The sequence below is a fragment of the Struthio camelus genome, chromosome 26, assembly GCF_040807025.1.
Source record: "Struthio camelus isolate bStrCam1 chromosome 26, bStrCam1.hap1, whole genome shotgun sequence".
Lineage (NCBI taxonomy): Eukaryota > Metazoa > Chordata > Aves > Struthioniformes > Struthionidae > Struthio > Struthio camelus.
In genome coordinates this window covers 4168705-4190161 of record NC_090967.1, presented here as the reverse complement: position 1 = coordinate 4190161, position 21457 = coordinate 4168705, and the positions used below count along the sequence as shown (strand labels likewise).

General features: G+C 63.9%; 1 protein-coding gene across 2 annotated transcripts; it reads right to left on the bottom strand.

Annotated features, from left to right (window-relative positions):
- Positions 1–1384: 1384 nt before the first annotated feature.
- On the bottom strand, positions 1385–17513 carry NRTN (neurturin). Of its 2 annotated transcripts, none has more exons than XM_068920170.1 (4): positions 17413–17513; positions 2438–2545; positions 1985–2231; positions 1385–1818 (listed from the first exon to the last, which is right to left on the bottom strand). In XM_068920170.1, exons 3-4 carry the CDS (start codon positions 2202–2204, stop codon positions 1385–1387), a joined length of 654 nt encoding a protein of 217 aa, XP_068776271.1. In that variant the 5' UTR covers positions 2205–2231; positions 2438–2545; positions 17413–17513. The 2 variants fall into 2 exon arrangements, with proteins under 2 accessions (XP_068776271.1, XP_068776272.1); XM_068920171.1 differs by having other exon boundaries at positions 1985–2133.
- Between the last annotated feature and the right edge of the window lie 3944 nt (positions 17514–21457).

Sequence of the window (21457 nt, the reverse complement as noted above, 5' to 3'; positions counted from 1 at the left end):
TCACCGACGCGATTGACTCCGCATCCCATTTTTTCAGCAGCCGGGAGGCCGGGGTCGTCCCGAAGCCGGTTCGGCGTCCCGGCACCCCGCGGCCCCGCTCGGCCGGGTGCCGCGCGCTGCTTCCCTGCCGGGAAAAAAACCCAAAAAACTCCCGCGCTCCCTCGGCCGCCGAAAAAAGACACGTGTCCCCAGCGGGGCTCGCACGGCTGCGGGGGGGGTGACACACCTGTGTGGGTGCAACACACCCTGCGTGGCTGCAGCACGCCAGTGCATGTTGCAGCAGAGCTCTGTGTGTGCGCAACGCACCCACGAGTGTGTAACACACCCTGCGCGGCTGCAAGATGCCGGCGCGTGTTGCAACATAGCTGGGAGTGTGCAACACACCTCCACGTGTGCAACACAACCCGCGCAGGTGCAGTACACCCTGCACGGGTGCAACACACCTGTTCGTGTTGCAACAGAGCCGTGCCTGTGCAAGACACCCACAAGTGTGCGACACACCCTGCACGGCTGCAACACACCCATGCGTGTTGCAACATAGCTGTGCGTGTGCAACACGCCCACAAGTGAGCAACACACGCTGTACGGCTGCAACACACCCGTGCGTGTTGCAACATAGCCGTGCTTGTGCAACACACCCTGCATGGGTGCAACACATCCGTACGTGCTGCAACATAGCTGTGCATGTGCAACACACCTCCATGTGTGTGCAACACACCCTGTGTGTGTGCAATGCACCCGTGCGTGTTGCAGCAGAGCCGTGTGTGCAACGCACCCCACACGTGTGCAACACACCTTGTGTGTGTGCAATGCACCTGTGCGTGTTGCAGCAGAGCCGTGTGTGCAACGCACCCCACACGTGTGCAACACACCTTGTGTGTGTGCAATGCACCCGTGCGTGTTGCAACAGAGCTGTGGGTGTGAAACACACCTCGCACGCGTGCAACACACCCGTACGTGTGGCAACAGAGCCGTGCATGCGCAAGACACCCCACACATGTGCCACGCACCCTGCGCAGGTGCAATGCACCCATGCATGCTGCAAGTCATGCGTGTGCAACACACCCTGCGTGTGTGCAACACACCCCGAGTATGCGCAATGCACCCATGCATGTTGCAAGTCATGCGTGTGCAACACGCCCTGCGCGTGTGCAATGCACTTGTGCGTGCTGCGAGAGCCGCGCGCGTGCAACGCACCCGGCACGTGTTGCCACAGAGCCCCGCGCGTGCACCACGCACGTCCGCGCTCGCAGCTCTCCCCCGCCCAGCGCCGTAGCGCAGGCGCGCACCCGCGCCGGACGAGCAGCCTCGGTCTCTCCCCGAGGGGGCCGGCGAGAGGGGTCCCCCCCCGCCCCAAAAAAACCCCCCAACCTCCGGCCGCCCTTCACACGCAGCCGCACTCCTTGGCCGACAGCTCGTTGACGGTGTAGTAGCGGTTGTAGGCGTCCAGGAAGGAGACGTCGTCGTCGTAGGCGAGCGGCCGGCAGCAGGGCCGAGCCCGCACCTTCTCCTGCCGGATGCGCCGGCTGCTGCGCATGCTGCGCAGCGACAGGTCGTAGCTGCGCACGGCGGCGGCGCACGTGCCGCTGCAGTAGCGGAACAGCACCGTCTCGTCCGACTCGTAGCCCAGGCCCAGCTCGCTGACGCTCACCTGCAGCTCGCGCAGGCCGCAGGGCTTGTGGCGGGCGCGCGCCCGCTTGGCCCTGCCGCCGCTGCCGCCCGCCGCCGCCGCCAGCTCGGCCGAGCCCGCGCGCTCGGCCAGGGCGCCCAGCAGCCGCCGCAGCTCGCCCTCCGTGTAGCTCTCCAGCAAGGCGCCGTCTGCAAGACAAAGAGCCGGGGTCGGGGGGTTTGGGGGGGGGGGGGGGACACGGCGCCGTCAGCCCGAGGTGCTGCCAAACCGGGGGAAAAAACCCACGCGCGGCGGGGAAAAAAAACCAACCCCCCCCCCCCCCCCCCCAAGCCCGGTCGCCCGCCGGGCGCTTACAGCGCGAGAGCAGCGAGCCGGGGCGCTCCAGGGCCCGGGGCGATCTGCGCCGAGGCGCCGGCGGCCAGGACGAGGAGGAGGACGAGGATGGCCGCGAGGACGGCGAGGAAGGCGACGGGCTGGCTTTCCGGCTTCCGCCGAGCATGTCTCTACAAACCAAAATGGACAACATGGAACTGAGGAGCATCGACGCGACGGCTGCCGACTTCCATACCTTCATCTTAGGGCAAGTCAGAGCATGGGAAGTCTGGAAAACAGGCAAAACAGACAGCCTTTAGTACACGGGCCCCCCCCCCACCCCTCCCTACCCCCCCTACCCCCCGCCGCCGACGGGCGCCGCGAGAGGGAAACCGAGGCACGGAGGTTCGGGGCGCCCCGCAGCGCCGAGACGGGACGCCAGCGGCGGCCGCGGCGCCGGGCACCTGGCCGGGGTGGCGCTCGGGATGCCCTTACCTCAAGCGGTTAATTCTCTCGGTCCAAAGCAGGTGGGATCTGGCGGGATTTTAGGGTCGACCATGCCGCCGGGCCACGGGCAGCGGAGTCCGCGGGGCTGGCAACGAGCTGCCAACCATTAAAGCCCCCGTTAAAGACAAGTTGCCGAAAGCGGGGCTGACTCGCAATAACTTTCTTGCCCCCCCCCTCCTCCCCCCCCCCCCCCAATTTCTTCTTCCGTTTCAGCTCCTTGCAAACGCCAAACGTTTCTCCTTTTCAAATAAATTCTCCACGGTGGGGGGAATAATTAAAAAAAAGGGGGGAAAGGGGAAAAAAAAAAAAACCCAAACAGTTTAGCAATATTTGCCACTCGAATTTACTAGCGAGGGGGGGGGGGATTTACTAGCGGGGGGGGAATGTTTATTTGGAAGAGTTTAGCAGAAAAAGGGAATTTGACAGATTCGCTTTTACCGCTCCCGGAGGAAGTTGCCGACGGCGGCCGATGGCTGCGCCGTCACCTGCGCCGCTCCGCTTTGCAGGCCGCGAATAATTGCACATTAACTAGCATGCTAATTACACGCCCCATAGGTCACGAGATAATTGCAGAGCCCAGCCAGAGCCTAAATACTTTAAAGAGGCCTATAAACAACGCCAAGTGAGAAAAAGAATAGTTTAGCCATATAAGGAGGCGAGAGCTGGCGAAACACGGCGGCGGCACAAAAGCGGCAGAGCTGGCCGAGACCCCGGCGCGACCAGCAGCAGAATTCGCACCCCTCCCCGTCCCCGGCAAACGGCATCCGGCGCAGCGGTCGCGAGCGGCTCGAGGGAAGCCGCAGCGGGCAGGTGGAGCAAAGCTGGGTGCCGGCGCGATGCCTCCTGCCTCGGAGAGCCGAGGGGAGGGAAACAAAACCGGATGCGGCTCTCTTCGCCCGGCTGGTGGAGAGGAGACCGTTCGTCACCCGCTGGGGATTCGAACGCATGGCTCAAACGGGTGTTTTCTCACTGATGCGGAGGCCGGGGTGCCGCGGCGTGCCCTAGGCGCTGGGAAAAACACTGGCGGTGCTGCTCGGTCGAGGCTGGGCGCTGGGAGAGCCCCATTCTGCAGAATCACAGAATGGTTGAGGTTGGAAGGGACCTCTGTGGTTGGTTGAGGTTGGAAGGGACCTCTGTGGTTGGTTGAGGTTGGAAGGGACCTCTGTGGCTGGTTGAGGTTGGAAGGGACCTCTGAGGTTGGTTGAGGTTGGAAGGGACCTCTGAGGTTGGTTGAGGTTGGAAGGGACCTCTGTGGCTGGTTGAGGTTGGAAGGGACCTCTGTGGCTGGTTGCGGTTGGGAGGGACCTCTGTGGCTGGTTGCGGTTGGGAGGGACCTCTGTGGCTGGTTGCAGTTGGGAGGGACCTCTGTGGCTGGTTGCGGTTGGGAGGGACCTCTGTGGCTGGTTGCGGTTGGGAGGGACCTCTGTGGCTGGTTGCGGTTGGGAGGGACCTCTGGAGATCATCTAGTCCAACCCCCCTGCTCAAGCATGGTCATCTACAGCACATTGCCCAGGATCGCGTCCAGGCGCGTTTTGAATATCTCCAGTGAAGGAGACTCCACAGCCTCTCTGGGCAACCTATGCCCGTCCTCTGTCACCCTCACAGCCAAGAAGTTTTTCCTCATGTTCAGATGGACCTTCCTGTGTTCCAGTTTGTGCCCGTTGCCTCTTGTCCTGTTGCTGGGCACCACGGAGAAGAGCCTGGCCCCATCCTCTCGACACCCTCCCTTCAGATACTTGTACACATTGATGAGATCGCCTCTCAGTCTTCTCTTCTCCAGGCTCAACAGGCCCAGCTCCCTCAGCCTTTCTTCAGAGGAGAGGTGCTCCAGTCCCTTCATCATCTTAGTAGCCCTTCACTGGGCTCGCTCCAGGAGCTCCATGTCTCTCTTGCACTGGAGAGCCCAGAATTGCACACAGTACTCCAGGTGAGGCCTCCCCAGGGCTGAGGAGAGGGGCAGGAGCATCTCCCTCGACCTGCTGGCAACACTCTGCCTCATGCACCCCAGGAGACCATTGCCCTTCTTGGCCACAAGCCCACATTGCTGCCTCATGCTTAACTTGTCCACCAGGACTCCCAGGTCCTTCTCTGCAGAGCTGCTTTCCAGTAGGTCAGCCCCCAGCCTGTACTGCTGCATGGGATTATTCCCGCCTAGGTGCAGGACCCTGCACTTGCCTTTGTTGAACTTCATGAGGTTCCTCTCCGCCCAGCTCTCCAGCCTGTCCAGGTCCCTCTGAATGGCAGCACAGTCTTCTGGTGGGTCAGCCACTCCCCCCAGTTTAGGATCATCAGCAAACTTGCTGAGGGTGCACTCTGTCCCTTCCTCCAGGTCATCGATGAATACATTGAACAAGACTGGACCCAGGACTGACCCCTGGGGGACACCACTAGCTACAGGCCTCCAACTAGACTCTGCACCACTGACCACAACCCTCTGAGCTCGGCCATCCAGCCAGTTCTCAACCCACCTCACTGTCCACTCACCCAACCCACACTTCCTGAGCTTGCCTAAGAGGATGTGATGGGAGACAGTGTCAAAAGCCGAGGTGCAGCCCAGGCGCCGGTGGGTGGGCTCGGCGTCCCCCAGCGATGCGCGGCCACCTACTTCCGCATCGCTGGGGGAAAAAAAAACCCTCCTATTTCAGAAGCCGGTATTTTTGGCCCAAATCACATGCTGGTGACCTTTCGAAAAACTAAATCCCTGCTCTGGCGGGCAAAACAATTGCAATAATTCTTCCAAGCTTTGCTGTCGGTTCCTCTCACCCTAAAAAGCCGCAGCCCACGTGTGCCGACCTGCAGGGAGAGCTGACGTGCAGAGGGGGAAAGGGAAGACGCGCACGCACAAATCACAGCCCGGGACTCACCGGGCCGCCGTGCAGACTGCTCCCTCCCGTCTCCCTCGTTTCCACGTGCGAGTTTTCAAACCTGCTCCGAGCAACGATAAAGAATCGCACGGGCTTAGGGGCTTGGCAGCGAAACCACGGCCGGAGGGCACCCACACTGGCAGCCCCCGGAACAGCGGCCACGAGGGCCATGCCGTCCCCGGGGCCCAGCACCCTGGCCTTCATCCCCGAAACCTCACCGGGAAGGGTGCCAGCACCCGAAGGTGCCCATGCCTGGGCTCCCCGTGCCGCGGGAGCGATGCTGAGCTCTCCAGCTGCCCGGAGCGGGGTCCTGGAAAGCACCGGGTGTCCCCTGGTGCAGCAGGTACCTGGAAAACCGCCCATTAAATCCATACTTTTGCCTCATCCTTCACCTGGCCTAAAGCAATTTGCAGAGAAAGGTGCGAGCGTGGTGCGCCGGACGGCACGGGGAGGCGGGCGCAGCGCCCGCGCGTTCGGCTCCGAGGCCGGGAGCAGGAGACGCCGGCTTGGGGATGCCAAGGCCGCCTCCGACTTTGCTGGAAGGGACAGAGGAATCCAGCAAAACTAGCTCTGGGGTTGCAGCCGGAGACGGTTTGCGGCAAGACCGGAGCCCAGAGAGCTCTGCAGGAGGCGAGGAGCCGTGGGCATAAAAAAAGGAAGCGGCTGGAAGGAGGCAGCGCAGCGACCTCGACGCCACGCGTTGCCCTGCCTGGAGCGGCAGCAGCCTGCGCGCACGCGGGTAGGAAAACCCACGCGTTTCCCCCGCCCTGCAGCCGAGGCAGGATTCGCCCGGCCGCGAAAAAGGCCAAGGTCCTTTTTCCGCAGCGTTATTCCCAGCCAAGGGCCGGACCTCGGTATTTCCCCGCGTTTTTCCGAGAACGCGAGCAGCAAAGTCCAACCGCGCTGCTGCCGCCGAGGGCGAAACTCCATCCCACGGGAAGCCGCCCGGCTCGCTTCCCGCGTGCCCCAACCGCCTCCCGCTGCCCTTCACGGCTTTCCGGGCCGAGGGAAAGACGCTCGGGCTCCCGAGCACCTCGAATCGCCGGCAAAACGAATAGCAGTGCTGGCAAACTGGCCCGAACGGCCGCCGGGGCAGAACAGCTTGACTTTCCTTGGCTGCGCTCTGGCGGATCCTTCCCCGGGAAGCATCGGGCCAGCTCCCCGCGCAGCTCCCTTTTCCTTTCCGAAGGGATCCGGTTTCAGCGTAAAAGCAACCAATCCACCCGGCCGCCCTAAGTAAACTTTTCCAATGCTTAATTACCCTTGTGAGCCAGAAAAAAACTAAAAATTGCGATAAAATAAAAGGAACCGAGCCTGGTTTCTAGGCTGGTTCTTCTTCGTGGCCGCTCTCCTGCCAGACCAAAGAGCAGCAACGCTTTCCCCGCGGACCCCCCCGCCCCAGCCCGCGCCGCCGTCGCCCGCGGGGACCGAACGCGTCGGGCCTCTCGGACGTCGCCGTTCTGCGTGCTTTCCCTTTCTCTCCTAGCTCTTCTTTCCTAACCCGCCTCTAACTTCCCAGGCCGACTCTTGAGGACGCGTTTCAGGAGATCCGCCGCCGTCTCAAAGCCCCACGTCCCTCCCGGCGTCATGAGACGGAGGCCACAAGCATCGGTTTCTTCTCGCCCGAAATCCTCCTCGCGGCGGAGACGGAGGGGGAAGGAGGAGACCTGAAAACCTTCGGTGCCAACACTTCCAAGCCCAGCAATCAGGGAACCCCAAAGGCGTTATATTTTAAGTATGTCATAAATTTTAAGTTGATTCATGCTTCCGGGCATTGATTCATTATTTTCGACTGCTTGGCCTTGGCCGCTCGGCGAGAATTGATGAGGACACGGAGTGGCCAACGTTTTGGCACCAAGAAACGCTTGGAAAGATCAAGGCCTTGACGGGACATCAGAGAGAGCTTCCACCTGCCACCCTGTTTATTTTAGTGCCTTAAATGGGAGCCAAGCGGCTTTGAAATCCCGGCTCCGCATGACTCACCCCGCAGGAATTAAACAATTTCCATCCAGGAGCAACGTCAGGGTAAAGCTACTCCAAGGTCTGCTGAAAAGCGGCTCCTCCAACGGCCGCCTCTGAATGAAACCCGGGCTCGGCGCGGGCAACCACGTCCCTCCTGGAGAACGGAGCCGCCCAAGCCTGGATCACCGGCTCCCGGACAGGGAGGAGGATCGGGTCGAGGCGACCCGGCTCGCCCCGGGGAACCACGGCACGCCACGGGAGGAAGAAAACAAAGTCATCCTCCAATCTCCAATTAGTGGCTCGGTTCTGGTCCAAAACGGGTGCGTTTTGCCCCAGTTGGTGCACAACAGCGCCAGAATGACAAGGCTGCCCCCAAAACGGGGAGCTTTGAAAGAGAAAAAAAAAAAAAAAAGAAAAGCCCCAAGCCCTGCTCTTACTTGATATCTTACTATGCTCTTGTATCGTATTATGCTCTTGTTTGATTTGCTCATTATTTAATCGCCGGAATATCCGTCCCTGCACGCCAGGAAGTCGAAGCAGAAATTGGGCGCGTTACGCACGGTGCTGCTTTTCCCTAAGTGAAAACCATCCCGCCGCGGGGAAACTCCCAAGCTCTGCGCTCGGCCCCGCTCTGCCTGCTCCTCCTCCCCGGAGGCGGCCGGCCGACGGAGCCAAGCCGCATCCCTCGGCTCCCGCTGCTCTTCTTGGGGGGGGGAAAAAAACAAAAAAACCTTTCGGAGCAGCGGCAAAAGCCGCTCGTCGCTTTGGGGTGGCGGGGAAACGCTAACCGGACGCCGGATTTGCTGGTGAGCACGGGGTGGCACGGGGTGGCCGGCAGCCCTGGGCGCCAACCTGTGCCGTTCCCACGCTCGCACGGCACTTAACGTTCGGCCCGAGTTTCGGCAGGATTGGCTTAGGTCTCTCCCAACAGCTGCGGAAAGGGGGGGGGGGGGAAAGGAAAGGAAAAAAGAAAAAGGAAGAAAACCGCGATGAAGCCCGGGCGACGTCGGAGCACATTTCGCTCCCGCGCGCCCGACGGCTCCGCCAGCGGCAGCGTCCCGGGGCTCTGCCCACTCGCCGAGCCGATGCCCTCGCAGTGCCGCGGAGGCGGACGGAGGTTTTCGAGCCTTCGGGGTGGGGAAAAAAAAGAGGGTGAAAGCGGCACAAAAAAAAACCCCTGCAAGGACCCCGCATGGGATCAGGCGAGTTTTGGCGATGGCACTGAGGATGCTCCGAGTCGGATGCGTTAAACCACCGGCGCTTGATGTGCGACCCGGCCACGCGCTCTCTCCAGGAGCCTTTTTCGCTCTGCGCGGGCCAAAGCGCAGGACGGATTTGGCTGGGGCAGGACGGCAGCTTGGCCGCATCGAGAGGCCCGGCCATTCCTCTGTCCTCCCCGGAGATGCCGGCTTTAGCCCTCCGCTTTTGGGGTGCCGGGGAGCCTCGCTCTGCGCCCCGGGAGGCCGAGTGGGTGCCGTCGATGCCTTCCCAGGAGGTCCCGGGCCGGCTTTTCTGTCCCAAATTACACAAAACAGGCAGCAGATGGGAGCCGGAGAGGAATCCGCCTCGCTCCCTGCAGACGCAGTCCGCGGCGCGCCATCCGCAGCGCAGTGATTTCTGCTCGGGAGCTGAGCTGGGGCCGTGCCGAGCAGGGCAAGCGGAAACACTGCTTTCTCCGCAGCATCCTCTTCCCTCTGACTCCCACTCTCATCATCCTCCTCTCCTCCCCATCACTTGGCCGCCCTCTCCCAGCGAGGCGGTACCCAACCTCTTCCAGCGAGGCGGTACCCAACCAACCTCTTCCAGCAAGGCGGTACCCAACCAACCTCTTCCAGCGAGGCGGAACCCAACCTCTTCCAGCGAGGCGGTACCCAACCAACCTCTTCCAGCAAGGCGGTACCCAACCAACCTCTTCCAGCGAGGCGGTACCCAACCAACCTCTTCCAGCGAGGCGGTACCCAACCTCTTCCAGCGAGGCGGAACCCAACCAACCTCTTCCAGCGAGGCGGAACCCAACCAACCTCTTCCAGTGAGGTGGAACCCAACCTCTTCCAGCGAGGCAGAACCCAACCAACCTCTTCCAGCGAGGCAGTACCCAACCTCTCCCAGCGACGCGCTACCCAACCAACCTCTTCCAGCGAGGCAGTACCCAACCAACCTCTTCCAGCGAGGCGGAACCCAACCTCTTCCAGCGAGGCGGTACCCAACCAACCTCTTCCAGTGAGGTGGAACCCAACCTCTTCCAGCGAGGCGGTACCCAACCTCTTCCAGCGAGGCGGTACCCAACCTCTTCCAGCGAGGTGGAACCAAACCTCTTCCAGCGAGGCGGTACCCAACCTCTCCCAGTGACGCAGTACCCAACCTCTTCCAGCGAGGTGGAACCCAACCTCTTCCAGCGAGGCGGTACCCAACCAACTTCCAGCGAGGCGGAACCCAACCTCTTCCAGCGAGGCGGAACCCAACCTCTTCCAGTGAGGCAGAACCCAACCAACCTCTTCCAGCGAGGTGGAACCCAACCAACCTCTTCCAGTGAGGCGGAACCCAACCTCTTCCAGCGAGGTGGAACCCAACCTCTTCCAGCGAGGCGGAACCCAACCTCTTCCAGCGAGGCGGAACCCAACCTCTTCCAGCGAGGCGGAACCCAACCTCTTCCAGCGAGGCGGAACCCAACCTCTTCCAGCGAGGTGGAAAGCCACTTCCTCTGCGCTCAGCTCCTCCTGGCCTCGCTCACCACTGAACCGGTCATCGCTCGACCGACGGGGCAATTCCCCTCAAGCGCTGCTCATCTGCTCCCACTGGGCTCCCGCACCGGCACCATGTAGCGCTGGGGCATCCGGGGCGGCTGCCAGAGCTGCAGTGTAAATCCGAACCTCCGCCCTCGCGTGCCAAAGGGTGCAAAAGCCATAGGGTGGTGAGGACGGGTGTGCAGGCGGCATGGCGAAACGGCGCTTCCAAGGAATCGGGTTGGGGTGGCGGCGGCGGGGGGGAGGTCCGCAAAGGTTGCAACACAAAACGCTTCCGCAACAGCAAAAACTATGCAAGCGGCTCTTTTCTGGCGGGGGGGAGGGAACCGAAACCATCATTCGCAATCTCGTGTCTTGCGAGAATTTTTGCCCCTGGCATCTTCGTCCCGCTGCCGCTACCCAACCCACCTCCCTCGAGCCCCCCGTTTCCAGTGGGCCGACGGCCCTCGAGCCGAAACCCCATGGCTGGACGTCATCACTTTCGGAGTGACAAATCACTTCCCCCCTCTCCCTGCCACTAAATAACGCCGCAATGCCAAAAATAAAAAAACAAAAAAGGGGGGGGGGACGGTTGGCTGAAGGAAAGCTAATTACCGCGGCTCGTTTGAACGATCCCAGCGCCTCGGGAGACAGGGTTAAAAGCTCAAATTTTGGCAGCGACGCTGAGCCCGGGCCCCCAGATGTGCTTTTCGCCGAGCCGGTTTCGACGCCGCGTGTCGTCCCCCGGTCGAGGCCATGTCGGGAGCTGCCGGCGGGCTGGAAATTTGGTTTTTCCCACCCCTGCCCCGGAGCAAGGGAAAAAACACCCCCCCTTCGGCACGAACATCGCTGGCTGGGGCTCCTCGGCGGGACGGGCACCGCGATGCTCCGTCAGCTTGTCCATCGTCGCGGAGTTTCGCTGCGCCGGGGCGGGCTGGCGCGGCGTCGAGCTCCGTCATGCCAGCCGGGCAGCCGCTCTGATTTATTTTATTTTTTTTAATCGCTATTCCTCTTCTAGAGGAAGTGTTGCTTTTCGCGGAGCAAAACCGAAACGCGTTTCGAGGCTCGCTTCGAAATGCCGGGGTGAGACGGCGGGAAAGCAGCCGGCTCCTCTTCGCTCCCCCCAAAACGGCCCTGTCCCCATGCCGCCTGCCCTGATCCGCCCCAGGGCGCCCGGGAAAATCCGTTCCCCTTAATCCCATTAAGGGCCGGCAGCTCCCGAGCGAGGCAGCCGGTGCCCTCCCGGTCGGGACCGTCGCCGTGCCGTGCCTCGGTTTCCCCGCTGCGGACAGGACCCCCGTCTGCCAACGCCGCGTGATGCTGAAGCCGGGAAGCTCCCCGCGGGCTGCCGGATGTCAAAGCGGCCCTCACCTGCAGCAGGACTCAATATCGCCCCGAACGGGCATCGCAGCCCCCCGCTTCACCCGGCTCGGCTCCGGCGGGACCAGCGTTTTCCCCGTTGCGTGCGCCGTGCCGCTGAGCTGCGCACGATGCTACCGCGCCGCGGCCCCTTTAACCCCCCCCTCGCCCCGCAACGTCACCCGCTGCACGAGCTCTCCTGGGAACCGCAAAAACCCTTTCCAAATTTCACTTAAAAAAAAAAAACAAAAAAAACCCCACCCTAAAACGACCCGGTTCATCCCCCAGCTTAAACCTCCCCGGAGGGACGTGGGCCTGAACCTGCCATGCCGATTGCACCTTCCGGCCGCTGGCGCGGGGACGCTCCTCCGGCATCTTCCCGAGCCGCAGGTCTGCCCCGCCGCGCAGCTGCCCGCGCTGGCAGCGAGAAGGACGTGCCACGACGCCGAGCAGGCGCCCAGGAGCTCGGCCAAGATGCCCGGCGTGCTGGGACGGCAGCCCGCAGCGAGGCCGCGGTGGGAAAGCCTGCGCTGCAAAGGAGGAAAGAGCCAACGGCGCCCATAAAGAGGGCAGCCGGAGGGAGAAACGCAGGTAGGACGCGATGCCGCTTCCAGCTTGGGAAGCCCCCGCAGCTTTTTTGCCCTTCTCCCGCTATATCCTTTTTTTTTCTTCTTCTTTTGCACAGAAGGAATTGCCTTGTCAAGGCGCCCGCCAGGGATTATAGCGCTTTGCTAAGGGCAGAGAGACCTGATAGAGGTTTGCAAATCCAATTTGCACTAAACCCTTCCAGCGGGTTTTGGACGGTGCACAGGCTAACATCACGTTAGCCTTTACCGTCCGACTCCAGCAGCAACTGCCGACATATTGAACCACTTAGGGCTGCTCCGGAGTGAACAAATGAGAAATGCCTCCCCAGACAGTGACGGCAGCGTGCTGGGAACGGAGATTTCGGCAGCCCCGAGCGAGCGAGAGGAAGTTAAAACACGGAGGAGCTGGCGATGAAGAGGGCTGCTTGCAAGCGGAGGGACGGCCGGGCAGTTCCCGCGGAGGATCTGCTGCAGCTTCGGCCGGCGCCGGCGAGAGGGACGGAGCCGGGAGCCGAGGGCAGGACGGCAGCGGGGCCGTCGGCGCGGCCGGAAAACCCCTCCCCATCGCCTCGCACGTGTCTCTCTCTCCCTTGCGCACTATATCCCCTCCGAGCGCAATGCAGTTTTTCTGTTCCCCTCTATCCAAAGCCCACGTCACCTGCCCCGAGCCCCTTCCTGCACGGTCCCCGAGCACCACCGCTTCCCAACCGCCGCTGCAGCCATGCATCTCCTCGCGTACCTCCTAGGGACCGATTCCCTCTGCCGTACCTATCTGCAGCAGCCCAGACCCGCAGCCCCATGCCGGGGACAGGGACGGGGATGCGGGGGCAGATGTTGCAGCAGGACCCGCCAGCGCTGCTCCGAGCGACAGGAAATTAAAGCAAGCACCGCGGGGAAGGGAAAGCGGCTGGGGCGTGCGGAAGAGGAGCTGCAGAAGGCGCCCGGGCGAACGGCTGCACGTCTGCCCCGCGCCTCTCGGGCCCGGCCGAGGCGCAGCAGAGGCATCGGTGCCCGCCGCCGGGGTGGGACGCCCGCCTCCGCGTAGCGATGGAGGAGGGAACGGCAGAGGAGGACCGAAAACGTGCGTCCTCCCCACCGCCGCTGTGCCGAGATGCGCCCTCCATCCCGGCACCCGCGTCGGCCGTGCCCGGAGGGGCCGGGTGGTGGGAGCATCCCGACGTGGCGCCGCGGTACCCGGAGACCTCCGTGCCCGGAGAGCAGCCTGCCCGAAACGCTGCGGGGGTCTCACGCCACCCGAATCCTGCAATCGCCACCCGTAGGAGCAGGGACCCGACCGTGCCAGCTGCTTTCTCCATCTTCCTTTAAGCCTCTCCTTCAACACCCGCAGTCGCCCTCGGATTCGGGTGGGCGCAAACCCAAGCGGGTCCTTCCCCTCCGGCAGGGAGGACCCCTTCGCGCCCGCCGCCTCCCCGCCGCGTGCGGCGGCTCCTCCGCCACCACCAGCTCTCCCAGATGGCTCTTGGGAGCTGCTAAGCCTCAAAAATGTGCTCTTAATAAGCCGGCGCCACTTAACGAAGACGACAGCTGCCCTGGTAGAGCGGAGCGGCTCCGCGGTCCTGCCGAGGGATGCGCGGCGCTGGGGAGAGGGCTGCATCCCCCCGGGGCGCCAAGCCGTCCCTCCGCCCGCTGCCCGCGGCGGCAGGCGGGGAGAGGCGGCGGGTCGCGGGGCCGAGGGGCGGCGCGGGCCCCCTGCCACCGGCCGTCCTCGCCGAGCGAAGCGGCCCCGATGTTTTATAGGGGAGGGTCAGGGAGCACCAACAGCCGGCAATAAATACGCCATATGTTCCCAGCCAGCGCCGTCAGGTCCCGGCCAAGAACAACATTATTAAAGGCGAGGAAGCCACCAAAAGCCGTGCAGAAGCTCATTTCCTGCCCCGGGATTCGAGCGCCCGTTGCTCGTTTTCCCAACCCGCCGAGTTTTGCTCCGTTTCCGGGCCCGGATGCGGAGCGGGTAAAAGCGGAGGTGCTCCGCGGCGCAGGTGTCGGGAGCGGGGCTGCAGCACCCGTGGGTGCCGGCAGGATGGAGGGGGCCCCGTAAGCGGCTCCCACCTCCTCGGACTCTGAAAACGCGTTTATCGGTTTGCTCGCTCCCTCCCCAAAATCCCAAGGAGCGTCTGCTTGCTTTAAATAAACTACGAGCGTTGGCATTCGTTCAGCTCCTCGCAGGACACGCTCGAGCTTTTCCTCCGTCAGGAGGGCCGGGCTCGGGGACCGCTTCGGCCTCGCGCACCTCCGCCTGACGCAGCCGCAGCCGCTGCCCAAAACGACAACGGGACGAGGCAAAGCCAAGGGGCTCTCCAAAAACCCGGAGCCCCTCTCCGGCAAACCCCACGTGCCCACGCAGGAGTTAGCGAGCGATGCTGCCTGCAGCATCAGCGCTAACGGAGGTCGTGCTCTAAGCCATCGTTTGAGAACGGGGCGCTTGCAGGGCGATTTGTTTCGGTTTAGATCGTTGGCTGCTAAGCGATAAAGCGAGACCGCTTTGGATTTTGCCTGGCGGCAGCAATGGAAATGAAACCGCTTGCGACACTTCTCTCCCCGGGGCAACGGGGAAGGGGGTTGGTTCATCCTGTCGCCCTCGGGATGCTTCTCTACACGAGAGTTCGCGTGAGCATCTCTGCACCACCGCCAGCGCAACCAGAAGGAAGTCAGTAGAGTTATTTTGCACCCCGGCAGCTGGTGTGAATCCGAGGTGACGCTCTACAACCGACCCCCAGAGAAATAACTTCGGGTTTCTCTCTGTTTCTTCCAAATTGAACAGGGAGAGACCCCTCCAAGATGAGAGGAAAAGCAAGGTCGGATGGGACCTCCGGTCTCCGATCCACCCGCCTGCCTGGAGCAGGGCTAACGTCAGAGCGGCTGCTCGCCCCGGCACACGGCAGCGCCGACGGGCCGGCCGCGCGAGCGCCTTTGGTCGAACGATCCCACGGCAGCCCCGAAGCAGAGGGAAGAGAAGGGGCTGGCCGGTGCCCTGGTCCTCGCCGCTCTCCTCCGGGAGCCGTGCCACTCGCTGGGCTTAGCAAGGAGCCGGTTCCTGGAAGCGCGGTTTTGCACATGTGCTTTAGCTCAGACCAGCGATGAAAGCGCCTGCAGCGCTGCGGGGGGGAAAAAAATGCAACCGCACCAGCGCAGACCTGCACGGCAAAAGCAATGCAGGCACTCTGGCAGGACGGAGATTCGCTTAGGCAAGAGGGAGCATTGCAAATGTTAGATCCTGCCTTGCAGTCCCCCAAAGCCAGAAACCACCTGTAAAAGCATGCTGTGAAATCCCCGAGTCCAACACGTCCGTGGGAGAGCAGCACCACGGCAGCCCTAGGAGGGGTGTTTTACTTGGAGAGCAGGGAAAGAGCCGAGCGGCGAGCTGTGATTCGCGTCTGCACCGTGGGAGGGCACCCAGTGCAGCCAGAGCCGGGCCTGCTCCGCCACCCAGCACCGCGGCGCTTCCCAGGCACAGCGGACACCCAGGGGACCCGCGTCCCGGGGCACCCAGCACCCCGTCTGCCCGCTCAGCTGCATTGCCCGGGGTGGGAGATGCGACGCCGGAGCAGAGCCAGGACCCGCGTTTACCCCCGGCTGCATTACAGCAGACTGGACCGGTTGTCTCCGTCCACAGCCCAGCTCAGGGGCTGCATCCTGCAAGGTCTGAAAGGTGCTGGGCTCTCCCCAAGTCACCTTCGCTGGAAACCAAGAGCTGCCCCAAAGCTGGGCTGCTGCTTTTCCAGGTACCCCGGCCTCCTTCGCCGCTCCGCGTCCCGGAGCTGCCACAAAACCGGGACCGATGGCAAAGCGAGAGCCCGGCACCCTCCGTGCGGCTGGGTGCCCCACGCGGCGGCAGCGCGGGCCGCGTTGCACCTCCTCTACCCCTTCCTCAAGGCAAGGCACGAGCCGGACCAGAACCGAGCAAGCACGTCGGGATCCGGTGCTATTTAAAGCTCTGCGTTAAATAGGAACGTCTCGCGTTTCCTCCCGCACCCCTGGACCTGCTGGCGACCGCGGCACCCAAGGAGCCGGGAGCCTCCTTCCGGCCGCTGGGCGGGCGGCAGGGTCAGGCCACCGAGGATGCTCGTGCCGGGGCACCTCGGCATGCCGGAGCGAAAGACGTCTCCGGTGCAGCGAGGCAGCGCTCGCTCTGCTTGCAGCCCCGGAGTCGGTGCCGCAAAGCGCAGCGGTCCGGTGCGAAGGGCTTTGAGGACCTCGAAGTCCAGTTAAAACAAGTAGGTTTAAAGGAAAAAAAAAAAAAAAAAAAAAAAGAGCTCAAGCTGCCTAAAACCTTGTACGAGGATCCCTACGTCTGCCCTTAGCAGCACGCGCCAACCTCGGTGCCCGAATGCAGGAGCCGCAGGTGAGCTGCGCTTCGGCCCCGCGGCCTCGGCACGCGCCCAACGCTCCCGCGCCGCTTCCGACCGCCATCAGCCGCCTCTCCCGCCGCGATAAAGCATGCCCTCGACCCAGCGCCTAATTGCGGATTGGCTCCCGGAGCAATGATAGGATTTAAATCAGTGCTGGCTACAAGCTACCATATATGTGCAATAAAGACATCTGAGGTCTAGGCTGTTTTTTTTAAACCTTTCATAGAGCCCGCAGCAAGGGTGGGAAATTCCCTCCCTCAATACCGGGGTGAAATTTGCCTCCCGGTTCCTGCTAAACTCTGGAGATAATTGCTACAACTTCGGAGGCAGCTGAAAGCTGCGTGCTCGAGCCGCGCGAAGGTGACAGGGTTGCAGCCGCAGGCACAGAGCAGCCGCAGATCCTTCCGTTTCTTAAACTAATATTTAGACAGGACGCCTCTTTTCCCCCTTCGCGTGCCCACGCTGCACCCGGAGCCGTCCTCGCCGGGTTGGCGTTCCTGGCGCGGCGGGACGGTCTCCAAGTATGAAGCAAACTCCGCGGGCAGCCGCGAAGGCCTCGCCGCCACCGAGCGGGAGGTGGGCGGCCGGGGGCCAGCTCCTGCCTCTGCGGCGGCTGCTTCTGCTCCCCGCTTCCCGGGGGGCCCCCCAAACCTCTGCAGCGTCTCCTCCCCGCATCAGCCCCGCGGCGCTGGAAACGCAAAGCGGCCAAGTGGTCCCTCCTGGCGGGACTCAGGGGGGTCCCTCCCGGGGGTCTCCGGCCGCCCCTCCCCGCGGACTCCGGCCGCCCCTCCCGGGGGTCTCCGGCCGCCCTTCCCGGGGGTCTCCGGCCGTCCCTCCCCGGGGTCTCTGGCCGCCCCTCCCCGCGGACTCCGGCCGCCCCTCCCCGGGGGTCTCCGGCCCCCCCTCCCCGGGGCTCCGGCCGTCCCTCCCCGCGGACTCCGGCCGCCCCTCCCGGGGGTCTCCGGCCGCCCCTCCCGGGGGCTCCCCCCGGCGCCGCGGCGGCTCCGGGAGAGGGGCAGCAGCCGTCCCCCGAGCCGGGCAGGTGCTCGGCGCTGCCGCTCCGGGTCGGGCCGAGCCGGGGCTACCCGCGGGGCTTACCTGGGCGCCGAGCCGAAGCGCAGCGCTCAGCGGCGACTCCGTACCGGCACCGGGCCGGGGACACGCGTGGGGCCGGGGGCCGCCATGAGCCAGAGGCAGAGCGGTTCGGTCCGGCACCGCTCGGCGCGGCGGCGGCGGCGGAGGGAGCGGGCGGGGGGGGGGGGGGGAGCCCGGCCGCCGCCTCCTGCCCGCGGCGGGGGGCGGGTTTGGAGCGGGCCGGGCCCCGCCTCCGCCCGGTCCCGAGCCGGGCTGCGCTCCGGTGCCGCGGCCGGTGCCGCCGGAGAGCTGCCCCGAGCGGCCGCCCGCGTTGCTGCTGCCCGCAAACACCCCTCTCTACCCGCCTCCCCTTCTCCCGGTCCGGTCCGGACCGGTCCGGTGCCGCCGAGCCGCCGTGTGCCGCTCCGGTGCCGGTGCCGGGGCTGGTGCCGCTCCCGTCCGTGCGCGCCCGCGGCCAGGCGCGTCCGCGGCTGCCTCGCAGGGGACGGTGGCCGCCTCCAGCCGCGGAGCGGCCCCCGCCCGCCCCGCCGGGCCGCAGCCGCAGCCGGAGCCCCGGTCCTGCCTCCCCTCGGATCCCTGGTCCTGCCCCCCCGGAGCCCCGGTCCTGCCCCCCGGATCCCCCGGTCCTGCCTCCCCTCGGATCCCTGGTCCTGCCCCCCCGGAGCCCCGGTCCTGCCCCCCGGATCCCCCGGTCCTGCCTCCCCTCGGATCCCTGGTCCTGCCCCCCCGGATCCCCCGGTCCTGCCCCCCCGGATCCCCCGGTCCTGCCTCCCCTCGGATCCCTGGTCCTGCCCCCCGGATCCCCCGGTCCTGCCTCCCCTCGGATCCCTGGTCCTGCCCCCCCGGATCCCCCGGTCCTGCCTCCCCTCGGATCCCTGGTCCTGCCCCCCCGGATCCCCTCGTCCTGCCTCCCCCCGGATCCCCCGGTCCTGCCTCCCCTCGGATCCCTGGTCCTGCCCCCCCGGATCCCCCGGTCCTGCCTCCCCTCGGATCCCTGGTCCTGCCCCCCCGGATCCCCCGGTCCTGCCTCCCCTCGGATCCCTGGTCCTGCCCCCCCGGATCCCCCGGTCCTGCCCCCCGCCCCGGATCCCCTCGTCCTGCCCTCCCCCGGATCCCCTCGTCCTGCCTCCCCTCGGATCCCCCGGTCCTGCCCCCCCCGGATCCCCTCGGTCCTGCCCCTCCCCATATCTCCCACTTCTGCCCCCCACCCCGGATCCCTCGGTCCTGCCCCTACCCAGATCCCCCATTCCTGCCCCCGCCGATCCCCTGGTCCTGCCCCCCCAGATCTCCCGGTCCTGCCTCCCCCCGGATCCCCCAATCTTTCCCCCCTGGATCCCCTGGTCCCGCCTCCCCGATCTCCCAGTCCTGCCTCCCCGATCTCCCGGTCCTGCCTCCTTGGATTCCCTGGTCCTGCCTCCCTGAATCCCCTACTCCGGCCCCTGGATTGCCTGTACAGATCCCAGATTCCCCCGATCCCCACTCTAGATTCCCCGATCCTGCCCCTGAAGCCCAGTGCCCAAGTCCCAGCCAGAGAGGCTGCACAACGGGCACCAGGCTCACCGGAGCTGCAGGACACATCTCTCCCCACGGCAGTACCCAAACCTCCCGCATCCCTCCCCGCAGTGGTACCCAAACCTCCCACATCCCTGCCCGCAGTGGTACCCAAACCTCCCGCATCCCTGCCCGCAGTGGTACCCAAACCTCCCGCATCCCTCCCCACGGCAGCACCTGAACCTCCTGCATCCCTCCCTGTGGCAGTACCTGAACCTCCCGCATCCCTCCCCATGGCAGTAGCCAAACCTCCCGCATCCCTCCCTGCAGCAGTACCTGAACCTCCCGCATCCCTCCCCATGGCAGTAGCCAAACCTCCCGCATCCCTCCCTGCAGCAGTACCTGAACCTCCCGCATCCCTCCCTGCAGCAGTACCCAAACCTCCCGCATCCCTCCCCATGGCAGTAGCCAAACCTCCCGCATCCCTCCCTGCAGCAGTACCTGAACCTCCCGCATCCCTCCCTGCAGCAGTACCCAAACCTCCCGCATCCCTCCCCACAGCACAGCATCGCCTGTGCCCAGTGTTATGTGTGTTTGCAGACTTGCCCTGGCATCTGCAGAGTCTCGACCTGGAAGCTTTAAACCACTCCGGTGTTAGTCCAGGGCAGGATTTCAGTAGGTCACGTCTCAAACAGTTCTCAGCGAGGCTATGCTGTGGCTGTTCAATGAATTCGCAGGCACAGCAAACCCGAGCACAGCACCAGGGCTTTCCCTGTACAGGATCTGCACACCGAGGATGCACCAAGAGCAGGATCAGGATTTGCACGCAGGACAGGCAGTGCAGGGGCTAAAAATCCCAGAAGTGCATCACATTCCCCCAAAGATTTGTATTAAATGCCTGTTTTGCCAGTTTAAGAGAAAAAACAAATGCTTTTCATGTGCAAAGTTGTATTCTGGAGTTGTGCCATCCTGTCTGTTCCCAAAGGGTTATTTTCTTTTGCAACTTCTTGATTTCAGGAAAATTAGGAAATGGTTTGGAGCAGCCCAAAGCTGAGGGTCCTTTTCAGCATCCGCACACAAACACACCTGTAACTCACCCCGGCCGCGCGGGGCTCGAAGGCTGGGGGACGGTGGAGGACCGGGGCGACGCACATCCTGGCTACCCGCTCCTGCCCCCCAGACTCAGCTGCAGCGATGCTCTAACATGACAAAGGCGCGCTGTCGGGAGAAGTTATTTCTAACAATAAATAAATCCAGGTCAACTACGGAAAGGCCAACGTCGAGGAATGTAAATCCTACAAGAAACGATTTGTAATTTAAGGCAAATCTGCGCCTCTGGACCCTTGAAATGCTAAGTGGTGGCCCTGCTCCAGAGGTGCCACCGAGCTTCGGTGGGACGGGCTGTAGGCAGTGGCCGCAACCGCGCCTGGCTCCCTGCAGCTACGTAACTGCAGTCACCTGCTTGGGCAATGGCTACGGAAAGATAATTCCCTCTGGTTTACAAAGCAAAGCGGGAGGTATCACTGCTTCTCCTTCTCGTGGGTTGCGTTAGAAAGAAGGCGGTTGTTGCTGCTGTTTGCCCTGACATCATTACTCTTCAGAGTTAACGGCCAGCCTGTGGGTACGGACAGCACCCACCTCTCTCTGTGCTTTCCTTGCAGCCCCTCTACAAACTCAGGAAGACGCCGCCGTACCAGATTTGGAGCTGGGCGAAGCTTTCCAGTGGGAAGCCAGGAATATCCAAAAAAAGAGCCCTCGCCGAAACGCCGTGCCGCCCGCCCCACGGCGGTGCTGGGGCCTTTTGCTCCGCAGCGGAGCATCCTGCGTGAGCGCTCCCTCCCTCCTTTCACTCCCCATGAGGCAGGTGAGTAGCTGCCCTTAAAAACAAGCCGGCGAGCAGGCCCAGAGACGGCGTGTCGCCTCTCCCGGCGCTTCCCGGCAGCGGTGGGGAGGTTCACGGGGAGAGATGCCCATCGGGGAGGGCGCGATCCGAGGCCGGGAGAGGCTTAGCGCTCCCATAACGACTGGCTCGTTCCCTCTCCCGCCTCCCCAGCGTTTGTTTTTGCAAGTATTAATACGCTGGGAGTGTTTGCTTTAGCCCTATGCCGGGGCCCGAGGGGTTCGCCGGGGCTCTGGGATCCCGGCGACCTTGCTGGGCTGGGAGCGTTTCCCGGGAGCGGTCCAGGGAGCCCGGCTGGCGGCACCCACGGGTGCCCCCGGTCCCTGTGAGGGGGCTGCGGGAAGGGGCGTGCAACTTCCCGTCCGTCCGCGCGAAAACGCCGGCAGCTGCTCGGCAAACGTCTCAATGCAAAACCCGGAGGGAGGAAAGGCGCCCGCGAAAGCCATCCAGAGCAGCGACTCAAGCGCACGACGGCGCCGGGCCTTCGCGGGGCCACCCGGCCCGTTTGCAGCGTTTACCCGACCTGTCGTTTTCCTGGGGACCTGTCTGATGTGTTTGAAGTCACCCAGCAAACACCTCGGTCCGCCGGTCCGGCCTCCGCCGCAGCCCGCCTGCGCCCCGTCCGTCCCCCGCATCCCCCACGGCTGATTCTCAGCA